The sequence below is a fragment of the Myotis nattereri genome (genome assembly GCF_964212035.1).
Source record: "Myotis nattereri genome assembly, chromosome: 2".
NCBI classification, from domain to species: Eukaryota; Metazoa; Chordata; class Mammalia; order Chiroptera; family Vespertilionidae; genus Myotis; species Myotis nattereri.
Genome location: NC_138076.1, coordinates 40539648 through 40563433, shown reverse-complemented (window position 1 = coordinate 40563433; position 23786 = coordinate 40539648). Strand labels below are relative to the sequence as shown.

Sequence of the window (23786 nt, the reverse complement as noted above, 5' to 3'; positions counted from 1 at the left end):
AACTTACGAATACGAAGTTGCTGGAGTCCCTCCCAGGGCCTTGGAAGGGATCCTGAAACTGAAGCATCACCAGCTTCAGGAAAAGTCCTCCTCTAAGCATGGTGAGTTCAGGAAGCAGCAAGCAGCTCACAACCGCTGGGGCAGAGTTGCATAAAGGGTTCGGGTGGCAGCAGGCCAAAGGCTTGGAGCACAGTCTCTAGGGGAGCTACAGTATCACTGAAAATCCAACTCGATGGAGAAAACCACATTTATGAGAACTCCCATCTGAAAGGGTACTCTATGTGACTGCAAAGGTGAACTAAGCGAGCGCAGATGGACGTGCTTGACAAACAATGGATGGTCAACCTTAGGGCCTTCGTTTCTCTGGAGTCAGAGAGGAATGGCTTCGTACCAGGGTCCCTGCTGCACCTCTGCCCTAAGCAGCCTTCATCAGTCTCTCATCTAAAATAGCATACAATTTGAATAGCACCCATTTGAGGGAGCACCAATGATTAGCTCACCTGGTATGCCCCATGTCTCAAAGCCACCCCTGGCCTATAGCCTGTGGTGAAAGATGAGGCCAGAGTGGCAGCTGGGCTATGTAGAGATGGGCCCTAAGGAAGCCAGCAAACTGGTGAAGGAAGAAGAGGACTGAGACAAAACGAGACCCTGTACCATCCTCTAGCCATGAAAAATGATCTCTCATCACCTTGTAATAGACATGTTCTTCTTTCCTTTCCATAACCCAGGACATTAAAACTCAGGAGACCCTGATAATCAGAATAGGATCACATTCCTTTTCAGGAGTACATGTTCTTCTCCAGGCTGTTCATCAGCTTGCGAGGAACATCAGTCTTGGCAGCTCTTCAGAAGCATGCTTGTTTCAAAGGAGCTGGGGGTTCGGTAACATTAGAATCCAGTTGTGCAAACATTGGAACCTGAGATTATCTGGTCTGGCCCTCTCGTCTTACAGACAGGGAGACCAGGGAGCCTGGGAGTTAAGTGACTATCTTGGGTCCCAGGAGGGGTTGTTGCAGGACTGGGCCTAGATCCCAGGTCTCCTGGCCTGTGGTCTATGCTCTTCCTCTCATCCTCTGCGTTTTAATTTTCGCACTTTCTTTGGCAACATGCACAAGCAAATGATATTTTAAAAAAGTGGAGAAAGAGAGCGCCTTGGACTTAGAAGCAAGCTCAAACCTGAGCATTAAACCACAAGTGAATGAGTTCGAGAATGTTTGGAATGTATGATGACCACCTATCTCAGACATCTAAATATATTTCTCACACTGAAATGTGGGTTTATCCTCAGAACCCCAAGAATGACATAATTGTTAATCTACTTTTTTATCTTATAAACATGGATAGATGTTGAATTCCCTTTTTATACAGCACTTTAAAAAGCATTCAAATTAGAGAACTTGTCACTGAGTGAAGATTTTATTTAATTAGGCTTGGCAGCATTAGCAAAACTTGAACACTCAAAATCAATCAATCAGAAGGAAAAGAGTTTTGGGTTTTGTATTTGTCAGTTTTATAAATAACTGTGGTTTTCCAAAATTATTACCCTATTACTAAAATGAACAGAATTAACGACTGCAAAAAAATGTCAAATCAATAGTACCTAGAAAACGGTGTTAAGAGAAACATAATAATGGAAATTGAGCTAATAATAGAGATAGTCATTCCGATTACTGAAAAACCCCCAGATGCTCACATTTAGTTCCCTCAATGGAGATGCTACTGATAATGCTAATGAAGAAAGAAGGGATAGCAAGGACTTAGGGGACTTTCTCCTCACCCATGGAACACACAAGCAGAAAGCTGAGTGGAATGGAGCAGTTGCCCCTGCAAACACAGACTGGAAGTGTCATCTATCCTGACAGAGATACGGGCTAAGAGAGGCAAAGGAGGTGTAAGGAAAACAGAGAGAGATAACAGACACAGAGCCAGAGTGGTTGGTTCAGCATGTGTCTCTCACACATACAACCATCCCAGCTTCTGCCTGCCATGTTTACACATGTGAAAGGAAAAAAGAAAATGATGCACCATGATAGTTGTATACATAATTCTATCTTAAAATTATACTACAGATTATTTTCCGGCCAATAACCACTGCCCCCCACCTCACTTTGTAGCATTATGGTCTGAAATTCTTAATTCTTCCTATGTCCATCAAAGCTATTTTTAGAACTCTGAAATGTGGAGGTCAAGTAATTAAGCTAAAAGGCTCTAAAAGCCTGATTAAGTCAGATTTCAAAACAACTTACCCTAAGGTACTTATTTGAAGATATTGAGGATGGCGATGGAATATTCATAACATATGATTCACAAAAGAGTTTCTACATACCTCATGGCCAGGAAGGCAGTTCAGAGACCAGTTAAGGGCAGATGTAGGGAGTGAGGATTAAAATCTTGGTCCCCAAAATGTTTACTATTATTGGAGGTGGTGACAGGTAGCTGGGGGTTCAGAATGCCAGACCCATGTTTCTTAGTGTGGCCCAGACTAGCAGCATCAGGAACTTGTTAGAAATGCAAATTCACGCCAGACCCACTGAATCAGAAATTCTGGGGATGGGGCCAAGCATTTTGGGTTTTAACAAAGCCTCCAGGTGATTCTGATGTTCACCCATGTTGAGACCCTCTCTACTAATCTATCAACTTCTGTGTATGTCTGAACATTTCATATTAAAAGTATTTTCAAAAAAAATCCTGATTCCACTGATTATTGGCTATACGGCCTTGGGGCAACTTATCAAGTCTCCATATCTGCATCTGAAAGTGGGAAAATAACTTTTCTTATAATCATCACAGGGTTATTGAAGGGTTTCAATATATAATGCCTGTAACAGGGGAGGAAATCAACAAATGGTGATTATGGGGATCATACATAGTTGTGTCACTCAGACATAAGAGAATTTTAGCCCCTATAACATACACATGACTTTAAAAAAGTGTTTTTAAATATGCTTTTATTGATTTCAGAGAGAGGAAGGAAGAGGGAGAGGAGGATAGAAACATCAAGGATGAGAGAGAATCACTGATAGGCTGCCTCCTGCATGCTTCCCTACTGGGGATTAAATCTGCAACCTGGGCATGTGCCCTGACCGGGAATTGAATGATGACCACCTGGTTCATGGGTCAACACTCAATCACTGAGCTACAGGGGCTGAGCCCACATGACTTTGCTGGATCACACGTGTTCTCTCATTAAACTTCCCCCATTCTCTATGGTTGCAGTATCACCACTTCAGAGATGAGGAAACTGAAGTTCAAAAGGGTTATATGAATTAATGAAGGTCACACAGATGGTCACCCTTGGATCTCCTGGTTCCAAGCCCAGGACCCTTCCCATAAACGAACAACTGGCAGTAATGATGGAATTTCAGTTCTAGGACAGGAAACGGTTGCCCAATCCCTCATTTCCCTTTGTGGAAGAACTAAATAACACCACTCCACCGCTCTGGGAGGACAGAAGTGCAAGACTCTGCTCTCTGCCCAGCTCAGATACCTGGAAACGTAGGCCACACTGAACTGCCCAGGCTCCAAGACCTCACCAAGGAAGAGAGAAAAGGCAGAATCCTTTTCTGAGGGATACTCATTTTGTCTCAAGAATATTAAAAATCATATCCCGAAATACTAAGTCTTCCTGAAGAACCAGGTTGGAATGTTGGAATACATATGAATGCCAATAGGTCGCTCTTAATTTACTTTGCCAATAAACAGTTCCAGGATATGGTGGTCTTTGGAAGGAAAACCTAACCTTACACTTTTCCACATAGAATCAATGTGTTGGAATGCTGGTAATAAGGCCACACAATGGTTTTTCCAAGTGTACTTCAACCATTACAGGCGATGTTATGGTTTCAGATGTGGCTCACAAGGAAGAGGTGGTACTGATGACAGAAGAGGTGCTAAGAGGAAGAGAGGAAAAGCTTCTGACTTTGGCCCCTTAAGTTTGCACTTCTGTACCCAAGCACGCACATAAAATGTTATTTTTAATTTAGGTCAACAATAACAGAAGCACATTCAAGTTTGGTGGCACAATACCCACAGCATACTCAAGCAGATTCCTCGGGATGCATCTATTTTTTTAACCTTTTTTTTTTTTTTAAACAATTCAACACATTTGGATATTAGTGGCTAAACCTTTGAAGGTAGAAGAGGGAAGAATAAAGGAGAATTATCCCCAGATCTAGACTTTCCTGGAAGCACCTTTCTGCAACCCATTTTTGCCAATACATTCTGCAAAGAGTGACCAGGATCATGTGGAGAAGCAAAAAAAAGGGGGAGGGTGGGGGAGTGGGAGCAGGTAGTTTTGACTTTATGTCAGAGATGGAATACAAACAAAGGGATGTAAAGCATAGCATAAGGAATACAGTCATTAAGACTGCAATAACTACGTATGGTGCCAGGTGGGCACTAGACTTATCAGATGTATCACTTGTAGAATTATTTAAATGTCTAACCATGATGCTATATACCTGAAACTAACATGAAATAATATTTAATATCAACTGTAACTGAAAACAAAAACCATGGCTCCTGCTAGGCATACCCTCCCTGTACTAGTGAGGAAGACTAGAGTATAAACCTTAGCAGCAATACGGCAGAGATGCATAATTAACACACCAGGACAGTGATGCCATGATGGGTCGGCCACAGGAGCACGTGGTCTATGAAAAGGTTTCTTGGAGGAGCTGGCATGTGAACTAGGACTTGAAGGGTAAAAGGAAATGGGCAGGCACACGCCAGGCAAAGGGAGTGGTGCCCACGTGCGGAAGCACCTCCACTGGAAAAATATAGGGCCCAGGACAGGAAGAATTTTGGAAATTGCAGGAGATGAGGCCAGCAAGTAAGTTCAGGGACAGCCGCTGAGGGTCATGTAGGTAACCCATGCTTTGCCTTCTCTGTACAGAGAAGGCATTTAAGCAGGAAGTTAATAACATTATCTGTGTTTTGCAACACACACACACACACACACACACACACACACACACACACAGAGTCAGGTGTGCTAGCACGTTGGAGTGTGGCTCAGAGTAAGAAAAGACTGAATGCACCGGTAAGCTGACCTGGGCAGTCCAGATAACCTTTGGAGATGAGGCATCTAGAGGGCAGACACTACTCCTATCTCCATCTGATAGAAACACAATCTTGGCTTAGAAATGTCAAATGGTGTTTAAAAGACACAGGGCCCAGGTCCCCTTTGCACCACTCACTTCTACTTCTCCCACAGTAGGGATAACTCTCCATGGCAAGGCGACTCCAAAACAGAACTACAGGCCAGCTCCTCCCCAAGAACCTGGCAAAGCCCTCAGAGACCTGCAAGGTAAGTGGCACATATACTTGTCTGGAAATCAAGCACTAAAAACATCTAAAGTGTCAAAATGTCATGCTTAGAGAAATGCAGGACTAGCTATATCACATTACAGGGATATTTCAAATTCTGGAAAGTTGAGAATGAACTATAATTTCCAAGCCTTCTTGGTCCTAAAATTATACTCATAGTCCTATGTCATCTGTAGGCTCAAGTTGGCTTCTTGCCTCTCCTGTGTCGTATTCCCTGCTAACTCCAAATTCTGCTGCTACTTTTACTTATTTCCAGGTTGGTCGACACATTCCACTGGTGTTACTCATTTACACTGGGTGAAAAGCCAATATCCCGTGTTGCAGCTGCTACAACTCAAAACCCAAACAATTTTGGATAAACTAAGCTTAGAACCTAAAACTAAAATTGTCAGGGTCTTGACCTGACTCCATCACAGGTTATTCCAGGATCAATGCTAACAGCCCTGAGACATTAGCCCCAGAAGAGATCTTAGAGATTATTTATTGCATGCTTCTCATTTTACACATTTAAAGGCTTAAAACAGTGTCTGGCACAGAGCAAGGCACTATGTATTTTTTTCCTATTGTATTATTACACCAAAAAAAAAACAAAACACAAGAATACAATTGGCATTACTGTAACTTCCACATCGGTGACAGATATGAGCAAAGAAACATGCCAGAGCTCAGTGGACTTTCATGTTCTACACGAGCAAGAAGCCCAGAATGTAACAGTGGCTCAGCACGGCCTTGGGATAGTGACCCGAGCTATGGAATCCCCTTCTGTGAGGCAGTTTTCCATCCTGGCGAAGTTATTAAATTCACACCGACACTATCTCCGAAGAGTCCTTCCACGGACCACTACACAAAGTCTATGTGCAACTCTGGGGGCCCCATTCACACAAACTGTTCATATGAACAGCCAGGGGGCCCTGTGCCTTGGGAAAAGCTGGGCTAGGCCTGCTTTTGGTGCTCAAAAAACAAGAACGTGTGCTTGCTGGGGCCAATGATGATTTAAATGTTGTCTGTCTTACCGGGAGGGGATGGGTGAGAGTAACACTCACTTGTGCCTAATGAGCACCCTGTGAAAAGCAGGAGGAACAAAGCTCCTCCTTACCCAGACCTTGTATTGGGGAGATGAGGGGGGTTGGTCTCACTGACCTGCCTCCCCAATGCACTATACAGTAAGTCTGGCAAATCTCAATGCTTAGAAATATGGGTCTAATGAACAAAAGAATGAACAAATGAAGGAGAAAACCAAAAAGCATGGTGAAGGCTTGTGGCTCTAAACAGGTAAAATGTCCGTGTCCCCTGGGACTATGTCACTACATAAACCTTGCAGGAACTTCCTTCCTCCACCACTCACTATTTTAAAAACAACAAAACTACTTGTTAAGTATCACCAAGGTAGTTAATATTCTTAATTATTTCTAAAGACATCAATAGGGATGCAGGAAAACCTGTGGGCAGAGGGGGTTAGAAGTATAACGTAATTAACTCAACCACAGACATCTGAAGTCTTACAGGATATCATGATCATGGCCCATAAGCCTGTACTTCAGGGCTTGTGCCTCAATTCACTTCTTCTGCTATTTCTAAAGTAAAGAGAACGTTTTCCCAGGTAATGCACTGACTTGACTCTCCTGGGAAGAGTGGCTCGGCACTGCCACCAGGTAGTGACCCGAGCTGTGGAAGCTCCTCTGAGACAGCCCTCCAGGCTGGCGAGGTTATTAAATTCACCCAGAAGCCAGGCTCCTCCTCCTTTCTACATTGGCTCACATGCTGCCTTCTCACCCAGTCAGTTAGCTAATCATCTGCTCATTCCGACATCAAAGGAGGAAAGAACTCGGGTTCCGTTTTTAACACTTGAAGATCCCAGAAGAATAACATAAATAGAAAAGGTGTCTCTGAAAAGAAACTTGCCAAAAACTACCTAATGAGTGTTTCTAACATGAAAATTCAGCTATTTTCTATCTTCACATCTTTCAACCTTCAGAATCCCCCACCTAAGACCTGTGCTGCAGTCCTGATCTGCGTCGTGAGAGTAACCCAATGAAAGGACAACACAAACGACACATCCCCAGCCACTTCTGACTCTTTGAGGCCGCACCCTTTTCCTCTAAATTGTTGGGCAGTGACGATTAGAATAAATAATTTCCAGGAATTACTTTAAACTTTGGGGGGCAAAAAAATAGGTATTCAAATGAAAGCAGGGTAGCTAACTGGGAGACATCGAGAATACCCAGATTGTTCCCCTGTTAGTCATTCACAGTCCACAAAGGCATTTTTCAATGGGGCTGGCAGGGAGCCTGGTGGATAGGAACAGGGGAGTTTCACCATGCACTTCCTCCCCCGCTTACCATCACAATGAGAGGACAAGACCTACGTAGGTGCCCGTAAGTTGAACACTGCAGCCTCTGAAACTTTATAATGTCCAAACACATACTTCTCTTATAAACACTGATTTTACTTTGCACAGAACAAGCAGCCACTGCTAAGGGCAACCTTAACCTTGACCAAGGGGAAAGAAACATCATTGCCAATGAATGCCCAGAGGAGACTTCTGATAGAAGTTTTATAGAATTAGTACTTCTGACTTGATAAGTACTAGTACATTCACTGTTAGTCACTCACAGTCCACAAGGTCATTTTTCAATGACTGTACCTTTCAATAATTGTAAAGAATTGGAAGCAAGTTGAATAACCATTGAATTATGGTACAGCTATAAACTGGAATAATATACAGCCATTAAAAAGAATGGCATAAATCTACATATAGTGACAAAGATAGATGTTCTTGATATGTTCTAGGAGAAAATTAATGCAGAAATCTATAGCACTAGCACATTTTTACACACACACACACACAGAGCTATACTTTTATATGCACAGGAGAAAGTCTGGAAGTATATACACTAAGTAATACTGGGCACTCTATTTTTCCATCTTTCTACACTATTTATATTTCTTATTATATGCATTAATTACTTTTATGCTTTCTAAACTATGCAATATTTCCCCGCAAGGACTGATTGTGTACATAACTAAAACCAGCAGAACTTGATTTCAAATGTTATCTCTGGAATAAAGTAAGGTATTTACATTTAAACGTAATAGACCTGGGATTTTCACTGAACATGTGGGCTACTGACATAATAACGAATAGCACTACAAGAAATAGACCTCATGGCTGTGCGGGCATACTGTTTCAAAACCATCTTGGAAAAAAGTTGTACTCCAAGCAGTTTGTTGAATTCTCATTTGCTGTGAGCAGCGATGATCACAGGTAGGATCCGCCCTGGGCAGAGGCCCTACTTAAATATCGTTGCTTCTCTTATCTGATACTAGTTAGCTCTTTTTATCTTGCTCACCCCATGGAAGAAGAGAAACACTATCAGATAAGGAAAAGTGTCTTGTTGTATCGCTGTTGCCTTCACCTCTCCCTCACACCTCCCTCTGCAGGTGCACAGAGCCAGAGCTCTCCGCGCTGCCAGAAGCTTCCAAGCCCGGGTGAGCATTCCCCCCAGGTGCAGCTGCAGCCAGCACAGCCTTATCCATTGCAGTGGGAGAAAAAACTCCCCGTGGAAATGCCTGGAGTGAGATCTGACCTAAACAAATAACTGGGATATGAGCGGCCAATTTTTTTTTTTAATTTTAATTTTTAAGCACTAGAAAGAGAAATAATTTTAATAGTCACTTGTGGAATTAAAAATAAACCACAACGCATCTTTCTATAGTGTATCTAATCATCTGGACACATATTTCTACACTTCTGAAGAATCACTGACAAAAGATTTTTAAGAAAATTCACAAGGGAACCCAAACCACACAACTTCCTCCATGAAATCGTAAGCTACATCAGCGGGGAGCTGATTAAATCTATATAACAAGTAAGCAGGTCAAACGACTCAGTAAATAAATGAACTATTATGCTAGCAGGAAGGATTCCAAGATAATGAACAACATCTCTAAACAATGTACCAGGGTTCTCTCAGACGAAAACCTGCAGTGAAAAGGCCCATCATCCTTGATGGACTTTCTCAGTTCAGTTAGCAATACAATTCTGAAGGCAATACAATATAAGGTAGTCTCACACATCAGAGGGAAGCAGTTTAATTCAAATCAAATCCACCATAGGAAAGTTAAAATTCAGATTCTTAAGGGCATTAGAATGTTGAAAATTAAGTTAATTAACCAAACACTTTATGATAATGGCAATTGGACCTCTGTTTTTTTAAAAAAATCACTCTATAATATCACTAAGTACTAGTTTAATAATCCCTTTAGCAGCTCATTTGAAAGGCTCAATTGTCCTCTTTTGCAGTGTGTGTTGGTGGTTTTTTTACAGTTTGCTTAAACAAAATATGTGCTTTTATTGTACTAAAGAAATTCCGAGAGAGAAGCACAACCTACTCATTGATGCTAACAACACAACCATTTTTCACATTCCTCCCTTACAAAGTCTACCGAAGCACTTGAATTTATCAAACTGCTATGAGTTTAGCTAATGCTAAGAACAGAAACTTTTCTATCAATTGGTTCAAAATAAAGGTTATTTCTAACTTTGTTCAAGGCAAACCTGTTAAAATTAGTGAGTGAGACCACATGTAACTTCAACAGTTATGTCCCTTAAAACCGCCTAGTGTCATCTTCATCATTTTCACAATAACGTACGCATATTATGTAAAAACGTTTTAATTTTACAAAGGACATCTTTTTCAACCCTACAGAAGGAATTAAAAAGTGCCTCCCTGGGTATACCTTTGGCAGCCCTGCAGCTAAGTGGGGCATAATTTTGAACAATGCATGGTTGTTCTATACAAAGAAGCCTCCTGGAAGCCACGATCGCCCACAAAATGTCAACACATCTTTCCTCACAAAGAAAATCAAAGTGGAGCCGAAAACAATCGACAGGAAAAGAGGGAGAGGAGAGTTCACAGGAGACAGGCAGAGCAAGTTTTACAATCCCACAGAGGGCCAGAAGGCACCGAGCATGCACACAGCACAAGCACTGTGGGGAAAGGCAGCAGGGTTGCTGAGGGTGAGCCCCTTACCAGCACTGGCCCCGGGCTCTCTGCTTCCACTTCTCCCTGAGCTGCATCCTTGTGTTGCAGGGGGGACTCGATCACCATCTCCTTTTTGGCACTTCTACCACTTGTCCTGTATTTATCAGCCTGCATTCTCGGCTGAAAATGCAAGTCAGAACGTCTGCAACTTGGACAGCTGTGAGTGCCCAGCTGAGCAAGGCACAAGCATGCCAGTGGCCCAAGGCAGGAGAGGCAGCTAGCTGGCTTCCCAGGCACCAGTGGTCAGCTCCGCGGGCTGGGTCGGTAGAGCCTGCTGGGGTGGGAGGGCATGCCTGCGAGGGCCAGCCTCCAGGGGTGTTACTACTGCTGGAAAAATGGGAGGTTCCCGCTCGCAGGCCAAAGGAAAACAAACCCTGAACTGTACAATACACAGTGTACTGCCTCTCTGATAAAGACCGGCCTCATTGTGTCTGCTCCACACGGGGTGGGCCAAATGGACACGAATCAATATAGTGCAGTGTTTAAAAGAAAACCACTCACAGTTAGACTCCTTCGTAATTCCTTCAAATCTAAAGCTCCTGGAGCTGAAGAGACAGACAGCTAGGTCGTCTGGATGTTCCAAAATTCTTAGGTTTTGGATGCTTTCCTTTATGTTATGGCTAAACACCAAATGCCTGGCTGATGATCAATGCTGGTAAGAGCTATCAGCAGGAGATTCCGTAGCCTGCACCTCAAGGCTGCAGGTGTAAAGAAAGAGTTTATCCCTGCACGTTCAACTTAATTTATGTGTTATTTTGTGCAAGAAAAACAAGGTCATCAAACATTTTCATGGGCAACCATGTATTGTGGTAAATGTTCTTATTAATCAGAATGTTATTTTAAGTCCATCAACAGGCAGGGGTCTCTCCCTGCAAGCAGTGTCAGAGCTCCTTGAGAAGGCGAGATGAATGGACAGCGTAAGTGACAGATTAGCATAGTTAACAGAGATTTACACAAAGCACAAGAAAGGAGCTGAGTCACCGTCCCATGGTTCAATGGGGATCGTACCCAAAATGTGTTTTTCCAAAAAGGCTGCTATTTTTAGTATTTCCTAACAATAACAGTGGAGTAAATTTTAAATCATTTTAAAGTCATCTCTTGGGAAAAACTAAAACAGAAGTGTTAAGGGATTTATTTAAAAATTCATGGGAAACGGGCAGTAAGATGGAATTAAATATTAATCTGCACTTCCTGGGCTGCTGCAGTGCTTCTCCCAGTTAGTTATTATTCAGCTTATTTTCTTGAAATCGGAGATGATCTGGTTACAGAAGATACCAAGCAGTAGTAGTAAAGAAACAATGGAAATGGGTGTCATTTAGCAGCACCAGGTGCCATAGAAACTACTATATAAAATATAGGTACAAATCTCCCACTTTCCAGGCCAAGGAGCTGGCTGGGAGGGCTTGGCACGTGGGCGGGGGGGGGAGACACTGGGGGAGCAAAGATGTCACCCTATGCCTGCCTGTTCTTCCTCCCACCAGGATCTCTGTCACTCAAACACCAGCAATAATAATTTAGATAATAACTTATTTAATCTTCATAACAACCCTATGAGGTAAGTGGTGCGGTTATTGCCATTTTATAGATGAGAAGACAGATGCACAGAGATGTTATATATGTGCAGAAGGTCACACAGCAAGCAGTAGCCATATGGACCCAGTGTACACACACTTAACCCATGATACCATGCTGAACCAGTTTTCTATTCCAACTGCTAAGAAGTATAAATATGTAAAAGATACTGATCATCAATTAAAGATAAAGGCAGCATCTGGGTTTAATTCCACAGAGATAATTTAATGAAGAGGTAAAAAGGTGAAAATGGCATAGCACAGTGTCTGGTATATAGTAAGTGTTCATTTAATGGTAACTACTGTTATTGTTGCTGTGGTTATTGCAATCTGAAGAAATTTACCTTCGTCCTGAATTCAGGACTGGAGCTGTGTGATCTAAAATAACAGCTCCAACAAACTGTTGCTATAACACTTTACACAAAGTGCTTCAGCAATTTAAAATCAACTGTTCTTCCCTCTTTGCTGCTCAACTATGACAACTACCTTCAAACAGTTTACTTGACATCCCTGTGCTCATGCCATGAGCCAGGCCTCTTCTTGAAGTTGTTCTATTTTTTTCAAAATTTCAGCAGTGAATTTTTATATATCTTTTGTAACCAAGGGGAAAAAACTGAATTTCCTCTGAGCTTCCAGGTAGCCAGGACAGAAAGGCAAACATAATTCATATCATCAAAAAAAGAAAACAGACAAGGCTGTCAGGCAAGTGAATTTTTAAAAAAGGTTCTCACACAGAGATTTACGTAAAAAGGGACTGATTAATGTACGAGACAAGGTTCTCAACATATTTATTGGAAATGGCAGCAGCCAAATTCACACAGCTTTCTCACCATCACCTCAGAGCATTACACTTAAATCCTGGATAAAATAAAGCAATTCTGAGAGCAAGACAGACGTTTCGTCTATCACTTTCAAATGGGTCCAACTTATGGAAGAAGGAAATTCTCACAACCTAGAGCAATGGAGACGCTATTGTGAGCCTTCCTGCTACTTAACTTCTCAGGCCACGCAAGGTCTTTGTTATATTCTGCTCGTCTAGGACCGGCCAACACTTTAGAAATCTGACGGGCAAGGAGAGTTACATGGTACAGCAGTTAACTCTAGGACCTAAACCTCAGAGTAGGATGTGGTTTCTCTAGGGGGTTTATGAGATCGGTGTCTGAGGACAAAAGAATGACATCTGGTCAGAGCAGCCACAAGAGGAAATGCCGTCGTAGACGGGCAGGAAATAGGTGGCCACGGTTTCCTTTACACCATTTCACAGAACAAGGTGTATGCCAGCCCTCTGGATTCAAACCCACAAACATCGACTGACTCCTACTACCTGGCAACCTCAAGCTCCTTCTCACCTTAACTTGTCTAACTCTTACAATAGCAAACACATCCATGAACATGTATTGAGGGTATAGAGTTTTACTGTTAAGACAGAATGGAGTAAACCCCATGAGGAAGTGGGAACACTTCAGAGGTAGGATGGAATGCTTCTGTACATGGGTTTCAGTTCTCAGATTTTAATACGCATACAAATTATTATACAGGACCATTAGGTACACAAAACTACAAAAATATTATGGGAAATTTAGAGGATTTTCTAAGGGTAATTTATTTTATTTTATTTTATTTTTTTAATTCTTTATTAGTTAAGGTATTACAAATGTGTCCTTATACCTCCCCATTAACCCCCATCCTCCCTCCCCCCCCCCCGACTCATGCTCTCATCCCCCTGTTCTAAGGGTAATTTCTTACTATAAGGAAGGCAAACTTTAGATTCTAAAAGTCCCCATCTTCCCCTTCCCACTGTACAATGAAGTTCTATCACATTCTGAAGGACCTCTCACCCAGAGGACTCCAATGCATGCCTGAAGAACCAGTTTAGATAGCACCTTCTCTATGCAACTCCCTTGATCCTCCTAGCCAGGATTAATTAGCTCTCTGTTAAACTTTTATTTACCTCTGCTTTGGAGCTTTTCACAATCTACCTTTTATTACGTTTGTACATGTCACACTCTATGGTGAGACTGTAAATTCATAAGGGCAGGGACTATATTTTCACCACCTTTGAGTCTCCAGTGTCTTGGGTACTGCAAGCACTCAAAACATATTTGCTCAACTTAATGCTTATGTCAGTTTTATGTCACGAGTTATCTTTACCCCTGAAATGAAATTTAGTAGTTGTAAAAATATGCAAACATTTTTATTTGTTAATAGCCCAAATCATTCAACTGTTCATAAACGGAAACCCTACAGACCATTTACTAATAATTAAAATGTTCCAGCCCTGACCAATTTGGCTCAGTGGATAGAGCGTCGGCCTGCGGACTGGAGGGTCCCGGGTTCGGTTCCGGTCAGGGGCATGTATCTTGGTTGCGGGCACATCCCCAGTTGGGGGTGTGCAGGAGGCAGCTGATCAATGTTTCTCTCTCATCAATGTTTCTAACTCTCTGTCCCTCTCCCTTCCTCTCTGTAAAAAAATAAATAAAAATAAATAAAAATAAATGTTCCTTTTTCCCACCTAAAAAATATTATACTGAATAACTTGCTCTAAGATACAAATATAAGCCGTTAGAGTGCATACAAAGTGTATTTAAATACATAAAGTATATAGATATATAGCACACATATACATATTTTGGAATAGAGCCTTAAATATATACATATAAATATTAAATATATGTACATATATGCCTCTATTCCAAAATAATCATTCCTTTTCTCTTATTCTGGAAAATTTTGAAACAATAAGTAAAAATTATTAAGAAAAACTGCAAAAAGGAGCAAATGACTAAATATTTTCCACAGTGTATTATTATTGGTCAGCCTGCCGGCCAAAGAAAAGAAAAGGTGTCAGAAAAATGACCTGCCCTTCTAAGAAAAACAGAAGTATGGAACATAGGAGGCACAATAAGCAGCAAAACAGAGCAGAACAGGATTAGAGGCAATGAGCGACGAACGGAGGAGAGATGTGGGGGCAGGTGGAGGTGAGAGAGGAGAGAGGGTCTCTACATCAGACCCTGAGGGCCTCTTAGAAGAATTAATATAAAAATACATTCTGAGATAAAGTCTGATGCTCAACTCAATTATGTCATTAGAGATTTAATCCAATAATCACAAGAAATAGAATACGCATTATCGGCTAGTCTAGCGTTTCTTAGCCGGGAATCCAAGGCTGAACTTGTGGGGAAAGTGGCCCATGAATCCTTTCACATTACATTCAAAATTCTGTGTGCCTGTGCTTTTTCTGAGGGGAGGCCTCTGGAATTCATTTAGTTCTCAGAGAAGGGACCAAGGGAAAACCTGCTACTCACAGAATAAGAGAACTGAGGTCCAAGAGATAAGCTGAGAACCACCCAAAGGTTGAGGATACAAAGCTCTTCACTTTAGCAGGTTTAAGTCTATTCAAGTAGAGATAACAGTAATTTAAACACCAAGCCCCTGTTAAATAAATAAGCATCAGATGGCTATCAGCAGTGTCAACACCCGCAGTCTCCTCACTGGTTGATGGATGGCCAGGTCAGCAAATGGATCATTATATGAAGCCCAATGCCCAGCAGACAATCCAAGGCCAATAAAGTATGACTCCAAAACAGGATAAATAATATAACCAATAAAAATTATGTGTTCTGAAAACTTTTAATGACATTGAGAAAATGCTCACAATTAAACACACATACAAGACCAACAAACAAACAAAAGAGCCCTGGCTCTGTTGCCCATTGGTTAGAGCATCAACAGCATCAACCTGTACACCAAAAGGCTGTGGGTTCAATTCCCAGTCAGAGCGTATACCTAAGTTGCTGGTTTGATCCCAGGTCAGGATACATATGGGAGTCAACTGATCACTGTTTCTTTCTCTATTCTTTCTTTTTTCTTTTCTTTTCTTTTCTTTTCTTTTCTTTTCTTTTCTTTTCTTTCCTCTTTCTCTCTCTCTCTCTCTCTCTCTCTCTCTCTCTCTCTCTCTCTCTCTCCCCCCCATCCCTTCCACTCTCTCTAAAGTCAATAAACATATCCTCAAGCAAAGACTTGTAAAAAGTGACTTCTGATTACACCTGGTTTGTGAAACTATTACAGTGGGGCCTGTAGTGATTTTTTTTCTATAAACTGTTTTGTTTTCCCAGTTTTCTTCAAAAGCACTTATTAGTTCTATAGTCAGAAAAAAATGAAAACAATGGATTACTAGCTAATGGTACAGAAAAGCTCACACTAACGTTTTAGCCCACACTATGCCACTCAATAGCTGTGTGATGTTACAAGTCACTTGACCTCTCCAGGTTCCACCTCTCTGGGTCCTGTAAAACGAAGGACTTAGACTGAAAGATCTTTCCAGCTCTGCATACCTAACATGTGAACTATCAAAACTTCCCTTATTGGTGACATCTGGGGGAAAATAAATCACCTCAATGGAATGATAAACATTTCCAAGTCATATACACACAAAAGAAAAACACAAAGACATATTTCTAAATGTGTTAAATCCTCATTTCCGACAGAGCAGGGGAAGAGCTGAGAGGCTGGCAGGTGAAAAGAACTAAAGGATGTTCTATTGATAAAGAAGGGTCAAGGGGGAGGCCTGTCCCCACAGTGCTGGGACAGCGGGGGAGAAACCACGATGGGAGAGGCCTCCCACTGCTAGAGATGGCTCTCTGGTACTGGCTGTGCGAATTTAGGACAGCGATCCGGACAGCGACCACACCACTCCGGGGACCCCAGCTCCCTCATCCGGAAAACAGGAATTAGAACGCCCGCCATTACAACCCTAGCTAGATCCTGTCCGTTCCCAAGGTCCAGTGGATAACGGATGCGTCCCTCTGTGAGCAGGAGCACTGGCTGCAGCCTCGTTCAAGGAGCGTCTCAGTAAAGACAGCCACTGCCGCCTGGGACAGCCCCTTCCCTGCTTCCTTTTCTATAGCCTCTATCACCATCTGGGATTCCCCATCCTATTTTTCTTATTTGTTTAATGTCTATCTAACCACAACTTAGGAGGAGGAGGAGGAGGAGGAGGAGGAGGAGGAGGAGGAGGAGGAGGAGGAGGAGGAGGAAGGGGAGAAAGAAGAAGGACAGTAAGAACAAGAAGAAGAAGGAGCAGTAGCTCCACAATGGCAGGGATTTTGTCTATTTTGTTCACTGCTCTACTCACAGGATAGGCACTCAAAAAGCATTTCTTGAGTGAATTTACTGAAGGGTCAGGATCCCCTCAATTTGGATATAGAGTTTTTACACTACGGACACCAATAGTTTTTCTGTAAACTGTCCCTTTATTTTCATCACAATAATGACAAGTCAGCCAGCAGTGTCCATGATTTGTTTTAGAGATGGAAAATTACAAAGCCAAGGAAAACATAATGTGCCTGGGATTTTTCTGAGGAAACAAAACTCCCAGGCTGAGTTACCGAAGCCTGGCCTGCCACACAGGCTCAACCTTAACTGGAGGGATCCCAGCATGTTTTATTTCCCCTCAATAGCTCTGAACACTGTGTGTGTGTGTGTGTGTGCAGGTGCTGGCACACATGTGCATGCACACTCTATGTACTGTGTACACAGTAGGCAATCCACAAAAATTTGCTTATAGAATGAATGATGAAACTGCCTCATCTTGGTTTGATTTATCGCACACCCAAGCCTCATGGGAGTCCACATGGAGCAGAGTTTTCTAACTTTCCTCACTACATGACAAATGTTGAAGTTAAGGGCCAGAGAGTAAATGCTTGGTGAGAAGAAAGATCACAACCTTTTTATAAAGTGCTAAAGTGTTTCTTTCTAAATAAAATGCCTCGTTCAATTATAACTGGAAGACAAACTCTATTCTTCCTCTTCTTCTCATATCCACCTCCTAAAGCAACCTATTGAAAAATGCAAATAAATACCCTCCAAGTTTATAGCTTTTGTAATATCTTTGTTGGTGTATGTTAAAGTTACTTAAAGCGAGTTATATCAGTGTTTATAAAGTGTAATACCAGTGGGCCATCTAGATATATAGATGACAGAGATGGCACAGCTGGCAAATGTCTCACGACCCTGGCTGCTCCCAGGTATCAGAGTTCATGGCCTTCAGCTACCTAACATGGGGAAGGAGAGAGGACAGGCCTGCAGGAAACCTCAGGGCACCTTTTTCTGTGAAAAGGAAACCACCCCAGGCTACAAGGGGAAAGTCTGCTATCAGGAAACTTTGCAAAGGGGGTTGTGGACTCTCCCCTGGCACCTCTGGCTTAATATAGCTTGTATTTAAAAGATGATGTTCATTTACAATAACACCAGGTCCCCTAACAATAACTGGGAAGTTCCCTCTTTTAAAAAGCCGTAGATTATGTCCCTTCCATATGATGAACTCATCAGCAGCAAAGATGATGTATCCCCTCTCATCCTGCTGGCTAAATGAGGGCCTTCCACTTCTTCCCAGCTCATTGTGACTGATTTCCTATATGAAATCAAGAGGCTGCCAAGGAGTAGAAAAAGAAGCCAGAGAGTTGAGGGAACTCAAATGTTATTCCTGGACAACACATCCTGATAAGTCACACTTTCTCCCTGAGTGCCTATAAAAATGTGTAACCAAGCTAAATGACTTTCTTCATAGATTCTATATAATAAAAGCCTAAGCAACCATTTTGGCAGAACAACTGGTGGCTATGATGCACACTGACCATCAGGGGGCAAACGCTCATCGCAGGAGCTGCCCCTGGTGTTCAGTGTGCTCCCACAGGGGGAGTGTGGCTCAGCCAGAAGCCAGGCTCACGGCTGGCGAGCAGAGCACAGCAGCGGTGGCAGGAGCCTCTCCCGCCTCTGCAGCAGCGCTAAGGAGCAGCGAGCAGGCAGGCAGTAAGGAGCAAGGAGTCTCGAACTGTAAGAGGGCGGAGGCAGGGCTGAGGAAGCCCCGCCCCCCTCTCCCCCGCACCCCCCCCCCCCGCCCCGCAATGCATGACTTTCGTGCACCGGGCCTCTAGTGCTACCATAAAGGTGCCAGAGCTGGAGATCCAAACAGGGTAGGTGGGGAGGGTGAGTGTCAAAGAAGGCCATCAAAGCTTCCTTCCTCTTCACTGCCAAATCGAAACACATGCATCATGTAACTTAGAGACCAATGATGATGGTGGTGGTGACAGCGATGGGGGAGCTGCAGCCACCTTCGGTCCTTTACTAAAGGTTGTTGCACAGTCCAATGTTACTTCTGTTACATTTCTAAAGCATTACACATGCGACACAATAGGCTTTGCTTTCCCCTCTCCAACAAGGGGAAAAAACTCTTCCAGAAAACATGTGGTTAAAAGAGAGGGTGATGTTTAACCAAGCTCTGAAAACTGGCTATGAATATTCATTCCACTGGCCCAAGCACAAAGAGGGGCCAGGTCTTAAAAGTCCTCCGTTGATTCAAAAATAGCAGGTTAAATAATTACAAAATAAACAAGGCTTCCAATGTTACATAAAGCATTTGGGAACTCCCCAGGCGCATTCCCCATTTACGCTTTGCCAAGACCTAAATCTAGAAATCAATATTTATTTATTGTTTTTATTGTAACTGTCATAGGGGAGTTTCAACACAGAAGGGGAGAGGAAAGGGAAGAGAATGAAAGGCAGAGGCGGGCAAGGGAAACACTTCCCAAGTCCCTACTATGTCTAGGCATTTGACATGCTTGCACATTTCATTTAGATCAATTTAACCCTTATGACAAAATAAATAATAACAACACTATAATTATTTTGTTTCTAGAAACTCGTGTTCTTATGAACTAAATAGCATAGCCTAAGTTCATATAGTTATTATGCTTTGGAGCTATGTTCCAAAATTAATATTAAACCTGGTAATTAAATAGATCAGAATATTTTAAGTTTTATTTCAAACATAATGTTCCCTCCCTTTTGAACATATATCTCTTTATGGGAGCCACAAAGAAGATTGGAGGGTTTTCTAGGGCCTGAAAATATCAGAATGAAAGATAACAGAATATAAAACCCAAAGGTTATTATTAATAGTGGTTGTGTCTGAAATATGGAATGGAGGCTTTTCTATTCCCTGCTTTCAACTTATCTATATTTTTCAAACTTTCCTTAATAAGCATAAATTGCTTTAAACTAAACACATTTTTTTAAAGTTTTAAAACCATTTACTACTATTTGGGAAATTTTAATAATCAATGTCCACAAAGTGGCTGGTGCACATAGTGCATCTGCCAGGGTTGGAATTGGGGGGAAGTGACTGAGGCATTCAATTCAGGAACAGAATTTCAGAGAGCCCGAAAACCTCAGTAACCAACATAAATACCTTAATGAAATACTCAAATAAAAATCAAAATTAATAGCAAAAAGAAAACTATGATAAACAAATCAAAACTTGAAAGAGAGACAGAATCAGTATATTGATTGTTTGGGTGTTTGTTTGTTTTTTGCCTCAGACTCCAATATGGCTCTGCTCAGCCTGGCCTTCCTCTGTGCCAGGCACTGTGATCAGCGGTATATTTACTTCCCCACCAATCCCGAGGTAGGTGCTCTTATTTTATGCAGATGAGGAAACTGAGGCATGAAAGTTAGGGTTTTAGTCCAAGGTCACAGAGCTGTTATGTGGATAAACAACTTTAAACAGATTAAAAGTCATTTTTATTTGCCTTGACCATAAAGATAAAATCAACATTTATTTTTAAAACTTGGTCTACAAGTTGATCAGATCTTCAGGTACCATGCACAACTAAAAAGATTTAAAACTCAGGTTTAACATAAGTTCTTCCTTAGAAAATTAAGTAATATGGGGGCAATTGGGGCAAAGGACCCAAACCTCACTCTACTAAAACCCTTTTATTTTATTTTATTTTATTTTATTTTATTATTTTATTTTATTGTTCACACATAGGTAAAAACTCCTAATGGTTCAAAGTAGGGAACAGAGTGAGGAGAAGAGGAAATGCAGAGGTGAAGGCAAAGACTTTCTTCTCATTTTAATTCCCCAAAGGAAGGAAGGAAGAAACAAACAGTAAGCCCTGGAGATCTGGTTCCCAGGGCAAGACAGTCTCTCCATGTGATCACTTCCGTGATCACAACCCCTCATCCCATGGCCCTCAGGGTAACAAGGCACGCAGAGGTTTCATCCTCCTCATCAGCCCGTCCTGAGCCTCAGGCACAAGGAGCACTGACTGTATTGCCTCCTCCAGCCTTACCTTCAGGCCTCCAAAAGTGCTGTCCACCAACCTGGAATGTTCTCCCTGCACCTCCTGATCTTAATCTGTCAAATGCCTGCTCACCTCTGTATGGAACAGACTCCAGGACCCCACCCAGAACTTCTGAATTGGGATCTTGGGCTGAGACCCAGTGAGCTGTATTTTTCACAGCTCCCCAGGTGATACCTATGCTGCAGTTTTTCATCTATCGATATCCGAGAATCACTGATCTTGATCTAATAATTTAAAAGATTCAGGAAGAACACTCGCGATGTTTAAACCCAGATCCAATACAAGGACACATGGATGGGTTCCCAGTTATGTCGCTGCTCAGGTATGAGAAAGATGACTGTATCGGGCTGAAAGTTGAGGGTGGGTTGGGAATGAGACCAAAGAGTTTACTATCTATCCTCCATAGGACCTTAGCCTGGTTGAAAATGCCATGGCAAGTTTTGACTTAATAATGACTAATCATTTCTATTTAGCTGGACTTTTTGGAAAATCATAACATTGTGGGTAGGTTCTTCCACCAGAATTGCCGTTCACCCACCTTCCTTGCTCTTTTCTCCCCCACCTCTGCCAAAATAAAATGCCTTTTAAGTCAGTATGAAAGGACCTACAAAACAGCACAAGCCTCACACATCTCTCAGATATTGTTAAGGGTGTGATCATGTAATTAAACACTTGCTTAGCAGTATACTTTCTAAAGATAGTGAAGAACGAAACCAACAGTAGGGTTTTGTTACCTACAATGCCTTCACAAACACCTTACTTGTTTGCCAACTGAGTTGTAAGCTCTCATTCAAGTTCACATGTGTGACCCATGTCCCTAACTAAAAGCAGTAAAACCATCTGTTTAGAGAAAGGCACCATGCATTTCTAAGGATTTCCTTTTTCCCTGCCATAAGAGGAATAACATGCCAAAGTTACATCCGCCATATGCATCCTCCACAATTCACTGCAATTAGGCCAGCAATGGAGAAAAAACACCCATCCAATATGGCAGGCCTACTATACTATTATTTTCCTTTTAAATAGAATGTCTTACTCAGATTACACCTTAGATTGATATAGTTTCATGAGCTTTCCTAGTCCCCGATTTAGGACTTGAAGAAAAGCCACTAAAATAAACAAAACAAAAAATCTTAAACAACTTTTGTTGGCAGCCTCTTAAAACTGAGTCTATGTTACACTTTCTACAACATCTCATTTTGAAATAACTGGCATATCCTACAATATGTGTTCATTAACTTAGAAGAAACACAGGACTTCTACATTTATTGCAATAGAATTAAATCAACCAAAAGTATCCACAGAGTCAGCTCCCGAGAGCTGATGTGCAACCTCCAAGTTTCTATTTGATTGGGAGAAACAAGTCCATCCAATGAGAGAGAACATCAAAATATCTGATGGTCAAGTTTCTTTCACCTCAAACGTTCTGCAATTCAGTGATTTCATATTAGTTCCACCGTTAACTGTGTTTGCTTTATTCTTCTACTGTGACACTAATTTTGTCATACTCTGTGCAACCAGCACTCCACAAAAGAAAACATCTTAGAAACTTTCACTAAGTAATCAAAAGAGCCAAGAGGAATGTTCTTCTGTATTTTTGCATTAATGCCTTGCCTGCTCAAACCCTCAGCAAGTATTTCTTAACCATAGGGTACAGTGCAAGGAATGAGAGGTAAGCAACACACAGAAATTAGGTGTAAGGAGTGCACAATCCAGTGAGGGAGTGAGATGGGAAGATGGAAAGGAGTGATTTCAATACCAAGTGAGGCAGGAACCTGCTAGACCTGTGCTGTCCAATATAACAGCCGCTAGTCACGTGGGGTCACTGAGCATTTGGTATCTGTCTAGTCTAACTGAGACATGCTCCAAGTGAAAAATGCACACTGGATTTCAAAGGCTTTGTATGAGAAAAAGAATGTAAAATACCTTTTGCGTACTTTTATATTGATTACATGCTGAATAATACTTTGAATATACTAGATTAAATAAAATATATTATTAAAATTAATTTCATCTGTTTCTTTTTACTTTTTTTAATGCAACTACTAGAAAATGTAAAATTATACATGTGGCTTGCATTGTTTTTGGTGGGTTTTTTTGTACAGTGCTTGGCTAAATGCTTCCTAGTACTCTTTCTTCCTCCTGGGCAGAGAGAAAGACCACGTTTCCCAAACTCCTTGACAGTTGTGTTGAAACTATGTAACTCAAACTATGTGACCACATTCTGGCCAAAAGAATATAAGAAAAATGAGGTAGGTAGCAAAGTCTAGAGGCAGTTATAAAACAAGGTGCACAATCATCCCAGCCTGGTCTCTCTCTCTCTCTCTCTCTCTCTCTCTCTCTCTCTCTCTCTCTCTCTCCTCTGTAAGTGGACATTCCACAAGAGGCCTCTGAGGGGGTCCTGGGCAGGAGAGAAGCCAAGAATGTGAGGAAACCAGCTTCCTAAATCATCATATGAAAGACCACCTGATGTGCGGGCAATGAGACCTTGTCACAACTTACAGTGTTAAGCTATTGCCATTTGGTTACAGCAATTAACATACTTTGATTAATTAATGCACTAAGACGGAGTGCTTTGACAAGAGGGATGACTACTTACTCAAGAACTGTCAAAATAAGCTTCAGCGATAAGGTGCCATGTAGGTGGTGTCTACATGTGGTGGTTCTCGAACTCCATTGCTCAGTATCACTCAGAG

At 41.8% G+C, this 23786-nt stretch overlaps 1 protein-coding gene across 3 annotated transcripts in view; it reads right to left on the bottom strand.

The window, feature by feature from the left end:
• The window catches only part of DOCK9 (dedicator of cytokinesis 9), a 160167-nt gene extending 149665 nt beyond the window's left edge, over positions 1 to 10502 (bottom strand). For all 3 annotated transcript variants that reach the window (XM_081082498.1, XM_081082499.1, XM_081082500.1), the window contains exon 1: positions 10362 to 10502. In XM_081082498.1, the coding sequence (XP_080938624.1) occupies positions 10362 to 10487 (126 nt within the window). In that variant the 5' untranslated portion in view covers positions 10488 to 10502. The remainder of the gene's footprint in view (positions 1 to 10361) is intronic.
• Between the last annotated feature and the right edge of the window lie 13284 nt (positions 10503 to 23786).